Source organism: Mchenga conophoros, linkage group LG2, assembly GCF_057382185.1.
Source record: "Mchenga conophoros isolate Kocher_MC1m ecotype Shallow Benthic linkage group LG2, M_conophoros_male_GT1.1, whole genome shotgun sequence".
Taxonomy (NCBI): Eukaryota; Metazoa; Chordata; class Actinopteri; order Cichliformes; family Cichlidae; genus Mchenga; species Mchenga conophoros.
Genome location: NC_140527.1, coordinates 10,109,106 through 10,125,897, shown reverse-complemented (window position 1 = coordinate 10,125,897; position 16,792 = coordinate 10,109,106). Strand labels below are relative to the sequence as shown.

At 41.4% G+C, this 16,792-nt stretch overlaps 1 protein-coding gene across 1 annotated transcript; it reads left to right on the top strand.

The window, feature by feature from the left end:
• Positions 1 to 12,340: 12,340 nt before the first annotated feature.
• LOC146581704 (TBC1 domain family member 2A-like) lies at positions 12,341 to 14,058 on the top strand. Its single transcript, XM_085247182.1, has 4 exons — positions 12,341 to 12,511; positions 12,596 to 12,781; positions 13,406 to 13,527; positions 13,857 to 14,058. Exons 1-4 carry the CDS (start codon positions 12,341 to 12,343, stop codon positions 14,056 to 14,058), a joined length of 681 nt encoding a protein of 226 aa, XP_085103308.1.
• Positions 14,059 to 16,792: the final 2,734 nt, after the last annotated feature.

Below are 16,792 nucleotides of genomic sequence, written 5' to 3'. Positions count from 1 at the left end.
CTCTTATATTTCGTTGTTTTGAACCTAACCGCATCCACTGAATTAATGCAGTTTTCAGGACAGTAAAAACAGAGAACTCTGATATACACAATTTCTGATTGCTGATAGTGTTTCTTAATGCAAAATGGGCTTCCATTTAAAATGCAATTGCTTTATGTTCGATCTTTAGTGAAGAAGGGTCATTTTTGATTCTGTGGACAAGGGATGCAAATGGAATGTGAAGGCAACAGGTAGTAGGGTGAATTAGGGTTTCGTGTGGTCTTCAGTGCATGAATTTTATTGCCACTTTATTTCAACTTTTTATTAATGTACTCAAAAGAAAAACAAGAACCACAAAGGAGATTCTTGTGATTCTTGTTTGTGCTATCTGTTTGTGAAAGAAAGCACATTTTACCACATCATACTGTGTTTGCTGCCATTTATTTTACTCGTCCTGCCTGAGTGTCTGGGCTGCGTTTGTCTGTGCACCTTTGTTCTGGCCTTCTGCTGATGGGTTTCACATGCTGGGCTTTCCCTCTTGGTCCACACCCAGCAGCCTGCTGCTGACCACACACAGCCTACAAACTGATCCATCCATGCATCCATCCATGCATGCATGGCCTGGTTATTGTTGAGTTATCACCTCCAGCTCCTTGCTCATAACCAGGTAGATACTGGGCTGGGCCTGATCTCTGAGCTCAATAACAATGACAAAAATGCCAAACACTTTACTCTTCATGGTAAAAAATGTTTATAATACAGTAAAAACTGGATGTAGCCAAAATCAGTGTTTTATATACAGTGTAAGTGAACAACATTGCTACACTGCTGGTGTTTGATTGATAGAGGCTTTCTTTATAAGAACTATGATATCATTTCTTTTGCTGATTAACAGTTTTTATATAATTTTTATATCATATATAGCTTTCAAGAAGCCAAAGATCACTGGACGAAAAGACTACAGACCTGTGGCTCTGACATCTGGTCAGGAAGTCTTTTGAGCGCCTGGTTCTCTCCTATCTTAAGACCCTCACGGCCCCCCTCCTGGACCCCCTGCAGTTTGCATACAGAGCCAACAGGTCTGTAGACGATGCCATCAACATGGCCCTACACTTTGTCCTGCAGAATCTATGCTAGGATCCTGTTTGTGGACTTCAGCTCTACCTTCAACACCATCCTTTCAGACCTTCTTCAAGGATTGCTTTCCCAGATGAATGTGCCTGATCCCATCTGCCGGTGGATCACTGACTTCCTGACGGACAGGAAGCAACCAGTGAGGCTGGGGAAGAATGTCTTGGACTCCCGGACCATCAGCACGAGCTCCCCTCAGGGCTGTGTTCTTTCTTCTATGCCCTTCTCCCTGTACACCAACTGCCGCACCTCCAACCACCAGTCTGTCAAATTAATTAAGCTTGCAGATGACACCACCATTATTGGACTCCTCTCAGACGGGGATAAGTCTGCCTACAGGATGGAGGCTGAACATCTGGTGTCCTGATGCAGCCGCAACAACCAGGTGCTGAATAAGTGTTATTTTCATTTACCACTGGCCCAAGTACATTTTTATTGGCTTGTGAACAAAGCTGTAGTTTTTGTATTTTTAAATATTAACGCAATTTAATTGAGACATTATTTATATTATTTCACTTTCAATGTGAAAAATGCTGTAAAAACGTTGAAAATAATGGTCACCCCTGTTCGCTGCAATGTAAAATAGTACAACTGCTGTCAGCCTTCATTAAGTTGCATCATTTAAACATTTGCATATTTTTATTCAACTTCTGCAGGATGCTTTGATGAAAGACTCCCTTTTCCCAAGTAGAGGCTTTACTAGAGGTCACAGGAACAGCGCTGCTGTTTTGGATGCGGAAAAATGTTTCTTTCACTCTACCTGAGCTCAGTGTCTCAGTAAGGGCTCCGCCTCATTGTAGCTGACGCTGAAATGTTTGTGTGGGTTGCCATGACAACACCAGAAGTGCATCTGAGATCGTGTCCAAATTCATGGGCTGCATCCTCCTGAGGACTCGGTGTTCTGACAAAACGTCTTACTTTGGCAAAACGTCCTACCGTAAGTAGTTCATGCGTTCTCGGCAGCTCTAGTGACCCTCGAACTCTCGGCTAGCTATCGAGGTGGTGGATAACATACGTCTCCCCCACAAGAGCACGAACCTACAACTTTTCTACTACTGGTTTTACAAGGCGTACACGGTAAAAACATTATGCTGTTATTTGTTAAGCACTTGTGCATCTTGTGAAAAGAAATAAGTGGCTGAGATGGATGTCATATGTGCTATTGATATTATTTTACTCGTTTCTAGTTTTCACGGTGCTCCATGATTGTGAGAGGAATAAAAAAAGAATTGTGGACATCAGTACGAAGCATGGATTCTTTTGACCAGAGTAGATACACTGGTCCCTTGAATATACTAATCTTTTTGAGGTGGGTGACTGTTCCTGTGTATTTACAGAAACAATGGTTGTGATAACCTCAGCTGTTTCAGAGGGTGACTGTTCGTTGCTTTGCGCACTTTTAAATCTGGATGCTGTTGTTGGGGGTGGGGGGGAGTGAGCAGGGTGAATAGAGGAGGTGTGAAGTGTCTGAGGTGGAACAGCAGCAGTGGGGGTGGGTGAGTCTGCAGCCGATGTTGCAGACTGCCTCATGGCTGAGTCAAATCTGTTGAAGAAATGATTCAGTTCATTTGCCCACGTCACATCCCTCCCAGGCAGAGAGTTCTGTTGTTTGTGGCCTGAGATGGTTCTGAGGCCTCTCCAGACTTCACCAACGTTGTTTTGTTGAAGCTGGTTCTCCATCTTCTGCCTGTAGCTCTCCTTCCCATTCCTTATCAGTCCCCTCAGCTCTCTCTGCACCCTTTTCAACTCCTCTTTGTCTCTGGATTTGAAGGCCCTCCTCTTCTGCTTGAGGACAGCTTTAATTTCTGGGGTAATCCAAGGTTTGTTGTTGGAGAAACACCGTACAGTCCTGGTAGGTACAGTGTTATCCACACAGAAGTTTATATAGTCAGTAATGCATGTAGTAAGGCTGTCGATGTCCTCACCGTGGTCATCACAAATCACCTCCCACACAGTCGACTCAAAACAATCCTTAAGAGCCTCCTCGCTCTCCTCTGACCATCTCTGTACTGTGCGGGTGGCTGGTGGCTCCCTGCGCACTAAGGGCTCATACACAGGGACAAGGTGCACCAGGTTGTGATCAGATCTGCCCAGGGGAGGGAGAGGTGATGAACTGTATGCCTCTTCTGCATTGGCATACAGTAAGTCCAGTGTTTTATTGACTCTGGTTGGGCAGGTCACATACTGGGTGAAGGTGGGCAGTGTGGAGTCCAGTGAGGCATGATTGAAGTCCCCTGATATTATGAGAAGGGCTCTCGGTGATTGTGTTTGCAGTCTGCTGACCACAGAGTGGAGAGAGTCACAGGCTGCATCCGCGTTGGCCGAGGGGGGGACATACGCTGTTATCGCGATAACATGCGAGAACTCCCGGGGCAGGTAGTACGGACGCATGCTAACGGCTAACAGCTCAATGTCTCTGCTGCAGAGTTGCTCTTTTACAGTGATGTGCCCAGGGTTACACCATCTGTCGTTCACAAAAACTGCCAGTCCCCCTCCTTTCCTCTTACCGCTGTCTCTGGTCCTGTCCGCTCGCAGCAGCTGGAATCCCGGTAGTGTCACGCTCGTGTCCGGAGTTAGCGATGTTAGCCACGACTCCGTTACCGCAATTTAATTGAGACATTATTTATATTATTTCACTTTCAATGTGAAAAATTCTGTAAAAACGTTGAAAATAATGGTCACCCCTGTTCGCTGCAATGTAAAATAGTACAACTGCTGTCAGCCTTCATTAAGTTGCATCATTTAAACATTTTCATATTTTTATTCAACTTCTGCAGGATGCTTTGATGAAAGACTCCCTTTTCCCAAGTAGAGGCTTTACTAGAGGTCACAGGAACAGCGCTGCTGTTTTGGATGCGGAAAAATGTTGTCTTTCACTCTACCTGAGCTCAGTGTCCCAGTAAGGGCTCCGCCTCATTGTAGCTGACGCTGAAATGTTTGTGTGGGTTGCCATGACAACACCAGAAGTGCATCTGAGATCGTGTCCAAATTCATGGGCTGCATCCTCCTGAGGACTCGGTGTTCTGACAAAACGTCTTACTTTGGCAAAACGTCCTACCGTAAGTAGTTCATGCGTTCTCGGCGGCTCTAGTGACCCTCGAACTCTCGGCTAGCTATCGAGGTGGTGGATAACATACGTCTCCCCCACAAGAGCACGAACCTACAACTTTTCTACTACTGGTTTTACAAGGCGTACACGGTAAAAACATTATGCTGTTATTTGTTAAGCACTTGTGCACCTTGTGAAAAGAAATAAGTGGCTGAGATGGATGTCATATGTGCTATTGATATTATTTTACTCGTTTCTAGTTTTCACGGTGCTCCATGATTGTGAGAGGAATAAAAAAGAATTGTGGACATCAGTACGAAGCATGGATTCTTTTGACCAGAGTAGATACACTGGTCCCTTGAATATACTAATCTTTTTGAGGTGGGTGACTGTTCCTGTGTATTTACAGAAACAATGGTTGTGATAACCTCAGCTGTTTCAGAGGGTGACTGTTCGTTGCTTTGCGCACTTTTAAATCTGTATACAATGGTTTGTTCCCTTTTTGTGTTCTGAGGTTTAAACAAAGATGTACTAGATGTATTATACCGGTCCCTCGAATCTACAAATCTTTTAGATGTGGATGACTGTTCATTTTCATCTGTGTTTACAGAAACACTGGGTGTTGGAACCTCAGTAGTTTCTTTTTGGCTGACAGACTCTGGAGCTGTACAAGAGGAATAAAGAGCTGCAATGCTTTTGTGAACCTGACCTGGGAAGGGAGAGAAATATATTTTTGTTTTGTTTTTGTTTGTCTTCTTGTTTTATTTTATTCCTTGTGGGATTTGGATCCAACAAGTAAAGTATGCATATTATGCACACACACAAACACACATGCAGCTATTACCATTTCTTGTATTCTTGAATAAAGACATTGATCTGACACATTTAAAATGCAGCCAATTGTTTTTATTGTTATATTATTAAGAAAAAAGAAAAGGTGGGGGTGGGGGGATGTAAAGAAGAGCTTAAAGGAAAGGGCTAGAGGAGAGAAAACCCCAACAATTAGCAGGGCATTTTTTTACTTGGACAAATTGTTAATAAAGTTTCCATATCTGTAACAATGATGACAGTATAATTGTTTATAAACAATTATATTGACAATTATATGTGTCCAGTATGTTGGCTCATTTTCTTTTACTTTTTGCATTTGAAAATAAAAGTTGGGCTGATTTTGACACCATTACAAGAAGTGTTGTTAATGATTCTTTTTGAATTAAAATCAGGTTACCACAAATTGTTTTTTAATTTAATTTCATTTGAAATGTTTGTCAGTGGGTAAACAATTCGTAATGCAAAGTCAGAAACATCGAGTTATTCTTGTACTGCATGCTTGCAATAAATAAGTTGTCCTAACAGTCAGTCAAAGGAGCTTGGAAAGAAAAGCGTCTGGACGTCTTTGAGTTGAAGTGACTGATATATATATTTTTTGTCTGTTTGTTTTGTTGGTTTTTGTTTTTTGCCCTTTATCACCATTCCTCTTCCCTGCTGTTTTTCTTTCCCTCTTTCTTTCTCCCCTTTCTTTCCCCCAGTCATGTCTGTCCTATGTGTAGCAAGTGAAAATAAAATAAACAATAAAAACAAAGGTGAATCAAATAGACCAATACGGCAAGGCCGGGATGGTCCATTTGGTAAAGTAAATCCGTTAGTTATATTTAACATAATGTTAAATGGCAACATTCTGTTTACAATGTTACCATTTCACATTATGTTAAATGGTAACATTCTGTTTACAATGTTACCATTTTACATTGTGTTAAATGGTAACATTCTGTTTACAATGTTACCATTTCACATTGTGTTAAATGGTAACATTCTGTTTACAATGTTACCATTTTACATTATGTTAAATGGTAACATTCTGTTTACAATGTTACCATTTTACATTGTGTTAAATGGTAACATTCTGTTTACAATGTTACCATTTCACATTGTGTTAAATGGTAACATTCTGTTTACAATGTTACCATTTAACATTATGTTAAATGGTAACATTCTGTTTACAATGTTACCATTTTACATTGTGTTAAATGGTAACATTCTGTTTACAATGTTACCATTTCACATTGTGTTAAATGGTAACATTCTGTTTACAATGTTACCATTTTACATTATGTTAAATGGTAACATTCTGTTTACAATGTTACCATTTTACATTGTGTTAAATGGTAACATTATGTTTACAATGTTACCATTTTACATTATGTTAAATTGTCAGTAGGCCTGGTACCGGAACCGGTACTGGACCCCCTTTTACTTTCAGCCATCAGAAGAGGGTACACTGTGGTCATAACAATACTCAGACTGTAGCATTTAAAGGTCCCATAGTGTACCAGGAAAATATCCCCCGCACGATTACACCAGCAGCCTGAATTGTGAATGTGAGGGAGGATGGATCCATGCTTTCATGTTGTTCACTCCAGGCTGATATAAAAATGATATAACTAATACTACTTCTACTAATAATGACAATAACAACAAAATAATAATAATAATGTCAAAAATACCAGTAATAATAATAACAATAACAACATAAACAACAACATTACTACTAATAATAATAAAGATAAACAAATGTATTAAAAAATTAATAATGATAATAATAATAATAAAACTGATCATAACAGTAACAATATCAATCATAACAACAAGAGTACTAACAACAATAATAACAATAACAATGAAGGTGTTGCTGCAGATCTGAGTCCCGACTCTGCTGCCTTTCTAGTGCGGCAAAGAAAGTAAGAAATAGAAAAAGAAAAACACAAATAAACTGAGTGTGAGGGTTTTTCTACAAGTTACACTGAATATTTGCACAGACATGCTGACTGTTTGCTGGGAGACGTCACCTGTCTTTTATAGAATAGCAGGTAAGCTGTTCTCTGCCGCTGCTCACACACAGACTCACACGTGGTCTGGCAGACCAACTCGTCATCGTACGTGAGCCGGCTGTCTGTGACGTCGTCTCTTCCGCTCATCTGGTGAACGCCGTCACAGACGTAATGTCCTGAGAGGAGAAGGCGCACTTATTAACGTCTCATAAACTTTCAAAGCTGACCTGCATTCAGCACATGTGTCTGAAAGCACCCACTCACCGCTGTAAGCTGAGGAGCCCAAACGACTGATCACGCTGACCAACAAATAGCGAGCAGTTTACTGGGAGAGGGCAGCGGCACCACCCGTTAGCTTAGAAATGGGCTCCATCCATACTTGAAATGAACGGTGTGCCTTTTCCCTTACCTCTTCAGTAAAGGCTGTGTCCTGGCTGATCACCAGCTGCTGTGTCAGAACAATGGGGCTGTTCTTCTTCTCCACGGTGAACGATGGAGTGAACGTAAACCACTTCAGCTGGAGGATCAGCACACTGAAAGAGATGAGACAAAGAGGAGAGGCTCAAAGGAAGACGCAAGGAGGACATGACATGAACAAAACTGACACCGACTGAACTGTGGTGGTTTGAGGCCTTTGGGGACCGATTTGAGGTTACTCACTTTGGCAGGTTCAAGAACAACAGCTCCTCTTTGATCTTCTTAGCTCCGCACTGGCATTCGTAGTCCAACAGGCCGCCCTGCAGCAGGGAGCAGGAGGAACAGGTGCATTAGAGTTAAACTCTTTTACAGATGAATTCACATATTCGTGGGAGCAAGCCTGTTCACAGAATAGAGTCTAAACGAGCTCTTACTTTCAGACTCCAGCCCCGCCCTTCAGCAGCATCCTGCTGGCTGGTACAACCTTGCCATTGGCTGCTGCCAGGGACTCAACAGGTTAGAACAAAAATATAAATATTATATCTGAGTTCTTATGTGGACCCGCCTTCCAGACACAACGTCACCTTCCATCAATGTCCACAGGTTAGCGGCCCTCGCTCTGCTGGTCCTCCAAAGTAAGAAAAAATGAGAAAAAATAAGGAGCAGACCAAGCAAAAGAGGGTATTTAAAGAGACAGTGCTCTTAATGTTCATTTTTGGCGAGTTTTATTATCTAAATGTCATTGTGTCACTTTCTTATGAGGCTTCAGTGAACTGAAAAAGCTTCTGGGATGAGAAGCGAAACGTCTTCAAAAAAGTTAAAGAAGTCCGGTTGCTTTTTTCCCCCAAGCTCCTTAGAGTTCTCTGAAAATGGTCAGGTAGAAGGACTGGACTGAAAATGAGTAAAAAAGCAGCCAAAGCCCAAGGAAGTTGAAAGACTGGAAACTATTGCTGAGGTCATGTCAGTGTAAAAAGTTACCTACAAGTCTGGCACCTTGGAAGCAAAACATAAAGAAATAAGGTGTAAGGCCAAATGTTTGGTCCTGCAGCCAACCGGACCATGAAATATAGAGCACAGGTGAACAAAGTGAGGCAGCAGTTTGCTGATTTCCACCTTGTGCCTTTCATGTTGATCAGCTTAGTAGTTTGCCAGCTTTCTAGCTGTTAAAGACTTTTGGCGAGAGGTTATTCATATTTGAACTCTAATTGAACCAAGGCCTGGGTATTTAAGTGAATATGTTACTGATAAGGAGGATTGTGATCAAGTACTTACAAACATGGATTATTGTTACAGAGCAATGTGTAACATTCCCCAAACATTCAAGGAAGCAATAACTTCATCTAACTCAGAGAAATGGGTCAGTGCAATGGATGAAGAGATGCAATCACTAAGAGAAAATGACACATTTACCTTAACCACTTTGCCTGAGGGTAAGAAGACAGTGGGGGGTAGATGGGTGTACGCAGTCAAAAGCAATGTTGATGGATCTGAGAGGTACAAGGCACGTTATGTTGCTAAAGGATATAGTCAGAGGATAGGTGTGGATTATGAAGAAACATTTTCCCCTACTGCTAACCTGACTAGTATCAGAGTGTTGATGCAAAAGGCAGCACAAGAAAACATGCTTTTACACCAGATGGATGTTAAAGCTGCCTATCTTCATGCACCAATAGATTGTGAGGTATTCATGGAACAACCTGAGGGTTATGAGGTAAAATCCGACACAAATGAAAAACTGGTGTGCAAGTTGAAAAAGTCGCTATATGGGCTAAAACAATCAGGCCGGAATTGGAACAAGTTGTTGCATGAATATCTGAGTGAGAACAACTTTGTGCAAAACCCCGCTGACCATTGTGTTTACACAAAAATGACAGAAAATAAGAAGGTGATTCTGATTGTATGGGTAGATGACCTGATCATTGCTGCTAGTGATGAAAGTGAACTAACTGTTGTGAAGAAAATGCTTGCAGCAAAATTCAAAATGAAGGATTTGGGTAAACTGAGACATTTCATTGGTATAGATTTTGACCAGAGTGATAACTGTGTAAAAATGTCACAAAAACAATATGTGGAAAAAATACTTGAAAGATTCAACATGCAGGATTGTAAAGAAAGACAGACACCTTGTGAGCAAAAACTGAACTATGCTGATGATGCAGAAAAGATGAGTGATGTCAAAAGGTACAGAGAGGCAGTTGGTAGTCTGATCTATTTGGCTACATGCACAAGACCGGACTTGAGTTTTATAGTCAGTAAACTTTCACAGTACTTTACTGAGCCAACTGAAGACAAATGGACTACAGTAAAACATGTACTGAGTAGGGCTGGGCCATATTATACCGTTCACGGTAATACCGGTATAATGTTAGGCAACAATAGGAAAATGAAATATCGCGATAGAATATGAGTAAAACGCGCATGCGCAGTGCCTTTGTTTTCATACGCACATGGCCGATTGTTGAGTGAAACAGATGAACCAGAATTGGTTTGTAAAAATGGTGCAACTTCAGTGATGTGGAACTGGTTTGGTGTTTGTCCGTCAGATACACGACAAAGCACATTTTTTTGCAGAACATGCAAGCGGCCGTCGTTATTGTCGTATTTGTCGGACTAAGATGCTCTTAAATCTGGGAGTAATCTGGGTCCTAAACTCCTTAATTCTTCAGTTCAAACGAACACTGCAGCATCACTGAGCGTTAAAAACTGTCTAAATTCTTTCATCTTTAATAAAACGATCAGCATTGCTGCTTTACCAGGTGTAACTATGAAGTTTAACTTCCAGGCATCCATTAAAACAAAATGTATTACATTTAACAGAGTTAGAAGCTAGCGGAAGTTAGCTCGCTAGTTACCTAAGCATGATATTGCATGTTCTGACTGAGAGATTTCTGAAAAAAATCAAACGTACAGCTCTGCTATCACTTCCAACATAAATGAAGACAGGAAACTAAACAGCAGTGACGTTTGTAGGGTTACTGAAGTTGGGCTAGCTGGTATATAATGATGTGCTACGTAATCGCTAGCGACACAGCTATGTTAGCATAACATAAACAGGGAAGCTGGAGGACGAACACTAACACTTTTCCACTTATAAAAGTTAACGTTAAGGTTCCTCATGGTTAGAGACAAATGCAATCGCATGGCAGGATGCTGTAAACGGACCAAACTTCAGTCAGGAGAACAACTGAGATAATCCATCCACAATACGAGGTTAGTCATTAATATACTGCAACAACATGGGAATAGAGCAGCTGCCAGAGAATTCAACATTAATGAATCAATGGTACAGAAGTGGAGGAAGCAAGAAGAATGAGTTTAATAAAGTTTGATTTATCTGACTGCTTTGTTTCGCTTGATGTGCGTTATAATCCCGTGCACCTTATGGTCCGAAAAATACGTATTGCATACTGCAGTTTAATTTTGCAAAGCACCTCTTTTTAACTTCAGTGGATATTATATATGGTTATGCTCAGGATATGTCAGCCCATTTCTACTGGAAATGCCTTTTGGTTAAACTTTCAGCAAGGAATTTGTATTTGCACTGTTACATTTTTATAAAGCTTTAATGTACATAAAAACCAGCTTCTTATTTAAGTGAAAATAAATGGAAGGTTTTCTTTTTGCGCTAGTAATGTTGTGGAGTTGTATTTTGTCTCGCATCAATTATATCGTCAGTTATATCGTTATCGCAAATTTTCAAATATATATCGTGATAAATATTTTTGGCCATATCGCCCTGCTCTAGTACTGAGGTATCTGAAAGGGACAACCGAGAAAGAACTGTGTTACAGGAAATGTGACAACAAAGAACTGAGGTTGTGGGCATACAGCGATGCTGATTGGGCAGCTGATGTAACAGACAGACGGAGTACAACTGGTTATTGCATAAGCTTGTCTGTAGATGGTCCTTTAATCTCATGGAAAACCAAAAGACAACCTACTGTTGCATTATCTACCTGTGAAGCGGAGTACATGGCTTTAGCTGCGACCCTACAAGAAGTTTTGTACCTAATGCAACTGTTACAAGGTATTGATGGACAAAAATATGCACCGCCAAAAGTTCATGAAGATAATCAGGGTGCAATTGCGTTGGCGAAGAATCCTGTGACGAGACAGAGATGTAAACATGTTGACATAAAGTACAACTTTGTGAGATCAACTGTGAGTGCAGGAAAAATAACTCTGGATTATTGTTCAACAGAAGAGATGGTTGCAGATGTAATGACAAAGCCTGCAACAAAAGTTAAGCTGTTCAAGTTTGAGAAGTTTATGTTTGGGCATTAACATGGTATACGAACATGTATACAGTACTGAGGAAGAAACCTTTTGTTTGTTGTTTTTTTTGTTTACTTAAGAGCATCATAATATGAGAGCAAGTGGGGGTGTTGAAATAAGAAGAGAAAATGCTCTCAATTATGGAGACAGTCAAATGGTTTATTTATGTTTGATGTGTGCTTTACATTTGTGTGGCTGTTAATAAAGTTAGCGCGCTCTAGGGGGCGTATGCGTTCATCAAAAAATGGCCGAAGGCTGATGTGTGATTATTCCTCCCAAAATGTCGTTGATGAAGTTAGCTATGCACGTTAGATTTTACTGCGCATTTTCATACCTCTGCCAACAGAGTGCTTTATCCGCACCTGAGCACAGGTGGCTCCTCCTCCTTCCTGTTGGGAATGCTGGCGAGCACTCAGTAATCCTGTTCTGTTTCCAGCTGTGTGAGAAGAGTCGGACAGCTCCTAATCCTGCCTCCAGGCAGGTCCAGCTGGACCTTCACCGAACCCTGACGACCAATCAGCACTTCTCCTCGCCGTCCAGCCCCGCCCTCCAGCAGCTCCGCCGCATCCTTCTGGCCTTCTCCGGGCATAACCCTGCCATTGGCTACTGCCAGGTACTCAACAGGTCAGAACAAAAGTATAAATTTTATATCTGAGTTCTTATGTGGACCCGCCTTCCAGGCAGAACCTCACCTTCCATGAATGTCCACAGGTTAGCGGCCCTCGCTCTGCTGGTCCTCCAAAGTGACGAAGACGCCTTCTGGTGTCTGGTGGCAGTGGTGGAAGCCATCATGCCTCAGGACTACTACACCAAGAATCTGGTGGCCTCTCAGGTCAGCAGACACACTCACCTGCTTGCCTGCTGTGATCTGTTTTAGTGATCAGTGAGGCTGATCTCTGTGAGTCTTTGTGCTCAGGCGGACCAGCGCGTGCTGAAGGACTTCATGGCGGAGAAGCTTCCTCGCCTGGCATCTCACTTTGAGGATCACAACATTGACGTCTCTCTGGTCACCTTCAACTGGTTCCTGGTGGTTTTTGTGGAGAGTCTGCCCAGCGACATCCTGATGCCTCTGTGGGACGCCTTCCTGTATGAGGGTACCAAGGTACCATACACCCGAACACACCATGACAGAAATGCAGACAACACTTGAATGCACCACAGTAGTGTCCATGGAAACAAAAATGATTTTGTTTTCACCTTTAGATGTCTTTATTTACATTTTAGGAGTAATAAGACATTGTTTACTAAGCATGGGGAACTGTCATGTGACATGAAATAGGAGTGGGAAAGCAGATCATTCTAGTAACGACCTCACAGTCTACCACAAGCAGCGTAAATCCAGACGATGAGCGGGACAATGGCTTTGGGCTTGTTTCTGCAATGTGACAAATGCAGCACAGCTTTTACATCGTTTGTCTCAGGAAATAAAATCACAGTTCAGACACAGAAATATATACCACACAGGGATAAATGCTGACAACAGCTTCAGCCACGTAGATCCAACCCAAAAGTTTAATTTAAACTTAAAGCTCAACTACCAAGTAAGTTAATATTATCTGGCAACTGAGGAACCAAGTGGCTTATTGGAAATCGATCAGAGCTGTAATGAGTAAAGGGCCCAACTGCACCACAACTGAAAGAGTAATTTTATGACTCACCTCCTCAAAGTTTCCAATTAATTGTGTGGCGTGAGTGTCCTGTTATGAAATGCGTGTCTGTGCTGCAGGTGATCTTCAGATACACTCTGGCTCTGTTCAAATACAAAGAGGACGACATCCTGAAGATTCACGACAGCGTGGAGATCTACCAGTACCTACGCTTCTTCACAAAGACCGTCTCCAATGCCAGGTACGCACTCGCCTCCACCCGCCTTAATCTACGAGCTGTTACACTCTCAGAAGTGTAGCGGATGTAGCTGTTGAATCTTTGAGCTTCAAACCCTTTTTACTGAAATTTTGTGAGAAGTTTAAATTTCCCTGATCACAGTAACAACGATTTAAAGATTTTTAAGTATCTGCAGCTCTCGGATACATGTGGTCCAGTCAGTCCAGTATTTCCTGCTCAAACTGCAGTACCTGAAGTATCAAGCAGCATAAAACAGAAACACTCAAGCTGATCAGTTTCCAGTTCCTCTGTGTTGGTGATCGAGTCCTTTCCACCTGCGTGTGTCCATGCAGGAAGCTGACCAGCATCGCCTTCAACGACATGAACCCATTCCCCAGCCGGCTGCTGAGGAACCGGCGAGTGCTCCACCTGGAGCGCCTGCAGGCGGAGCTGCGTGAGCTGGAGGAGCAGCACAAGGAGGTCATCACTGAGAGCGTCGTACGGAAAGACAAAGAGCTCGACGTCATGGTGAGCGAGGACGACGAGGACCTCTGATCACACGGGACGCTTCAGCTGCTCACTTCGAGACGACGATGAGTTTTCCATGAGTTCAAGAGAATTTTACTAAACCGGCTGTTAACTGGTTTCCTTCACACTAAACACAGGATTGTGTCAGGTTCACCATCTCTACTAACACTACAAGGAAACAGACGCATACAGATTTAACTGCATCACATCTCTGAAACAAGCTTGCAGTAAACAAATGTGTACTGTGTTCACGTGTGTAATAAGTCAGGCTGCAGAAATGTGCAGATGTATTTCAGTGAATTCATTTGGATTAATATGTGATAGCTTATTTATTTCATTGCATCTTTTGCTTTATACCTAAAAATGCGTGACATTTCTAAATGTAGTCACATCCCTATGAAACATGGTTGATTATCAGCTGTAGTCACAGCTGGTGATAAAGTAATTAAATGTCCAGCTATTCAAAAATAGGGCATTCTGCACAATGAGTACTTTTTGGTACTTGAAGTATATTTTGATGCTGATGCTTCAGGGCATTGTGCTGCATTGTCGAAGCTCTCTGGGCTTCCGGTTAGAACGACCTCACAGTGTTTTATTTTGATCTGGTGTAAAGTGCATTGTGCAGAAATGACAGCATGATAGTCACATGATAAAACTGACTTTTCTTTTTTTTTTAAATTTTACTGGGTGTGCATCTTGTTCAAATGTCTTTTTCAGCATTTGTACATAAATATTCTGTATATAAATATTTGATTTTCATTTATTTTACAGAGTCCTTTATTTAGTTTCACAAATATGACATTCATGTCAAATGACATCTGCAGACTTTATAATGACCAGCAGGGGGCAGTGTATTGCAGTCTATGAGAACATTTACTGAGACCTGTTTCATGCACTAGTTTCATGTCTCATTGAATCCAACATGATGTTGATTTTGTAAATTAAGGTCACATCTTCATCACATCTAATTTCAAAACACTGATCAATTTAAAAAAAAAATGAATTCCATACCAATTGCAGGAATAAAATAGGAATAAATAACAAACGAGAAATACATACAAAACAAGAGAAAGGCACACATGAGAGAACAGGTCACATGACAGCACAGCATTATCTACCCACAATTTGAACTAAATAACAGATAGCACAGGCAATGAAAACAAACGGAAATCAGAATAAATTTAAAAACTTTTATTGATGTTAACTTGAAGTGCTGAATTAGCCCTGTTGTCAGTTCAAATCACTTCAATCTATAGCGCACTTTAAGGTCTTTAGACCTTGAAAAGGAATACACTGCAAGGTAAGCTTGCAGCATCTTACTTTAAGGTCAACTGTGAAACTTTGTGGAAAGCCTGAGACAAGTTGATGAGTCAGTGAAGCGCACTTCCTTCTGATGACGGCTATACTGAGGTGAGTTTTTAAGCATATCCTGAACTTTATTCATTATTAGACTTCTGACACCTGGCAAATAAACTCTCACGCGATATGAGAACATAACAGCAAAAAGCCAGTAGCTGGTACATGAATGGATAAAAATTGGATCCCTCTTAGATTGAATTGGTTGCCCTCTTATATTACGTTGTTTTGAACCTAACCGCATCCACTGAATTAATGCAGTTTTCAGGACAGTAAAAACAGAGAACTCTGATATACACAATTTCTGATTGCTGATAGTGTTTCTTAATGCAAAATGGGCTTCCATTTAAAATGCAATTGCTTTATGTTCGATCTTTAGTGAAGAAGGGTCATTTTTGATTCTGTGGACAAGGGATGCAAATGGAATGTGAAGGCAACAGGTAGTAGGGTGAATTAGGGTTTCGTGTGGTCTTCAGTGCATGAATTTTATTGCCACTTTATTTCAACTTTTTATTAATATACTCAAAAGAAAAACAAGAACCACAAAGGAGATTCTTGTGATTCTTGTTTGTGCTATCTGTTTGTGAAAGAAAGCACATTTTACCACATCATACTGTGTTTGCTGCCATTTATTTTACTCGTCCTGCCTGAGTGTCTGGGCTGCGTTTGTCTGTGCACCTTTATTCTGGCCTTCTGCTGATGGGTTTCACATGCTGGGCTTTCCCTCTTGGTCCACACCCAGCAGCCTGCTGCTGACCACACACAGCCTACAAACTGATCCATCCATGCATCCATCCATGCATGCACGGCCTGGTTATTGTTGAGTTATCACCTCCAGCTCCTTGCTCATAACCAGGTAGATACTGGGCTGGGCCTGATCTCTGAGCTCAATAACAATGACAAAAATGCCAAACACTTTACTCTTCATGGTAAAAAATGTTTATAATACAGTAAAAACTGGATGTAGCCAAAATCAGTGTTTTATATACAGTGTAAGTGAACAACATTGCTACACTGCTGGTGTTTGATTGATAGAGGCTTTCTTTATAAGAACTATGATATCATTTCTTTTGCTGATTAACAGTTTTTATATAATTTTTATATCATTTATAGCTTTCAAGAAGCCAAAGATCACTGGACGAAAAGACTACAGACCTGTGGCTCTGACATCTGGTCAGGAAGTCTTTTGAGCGCCTGGTTCTCTCCTATCTTAAGACCCTCATGGCCCCCCTCCTGGACCCCCTGCAGTTTGCATACAGAGCCAACAGGTCTGTAGACGATGCCATCAACATGGCCCTACACTTTGTCCTGCAGAATCTATGCTAGGATCCTGTTTGTGGACTTCAGCTCTACCTTCAACACCATCCTTTCAGACCTTCTTCAAGGATTGCTTTCCCAGATGAAT

Coding starts and splice junctions, on each gene's coding strand:
- LOC146581704 (XM_085247182.1), top strand. CDS start 12,341: ATGTGGACCCGCCTTCCAGGCAGAACCTCACCTTCCATGAATGTCCAC. Junction 12,512..12,595: donor AGAATCTGGTGGCCTCTCAG/GTCAGCAGACAC, acceptor CTTTGTGCTCAG/GCGGACCAGCGCGTGCTGAA. Junction 12,782..13,405: donor TCCTGTATGAGGGTACCAAG/GTACCATACACC, acceptor TCTGTGCTGCAG/GTGATCTTCAGATACACTCT.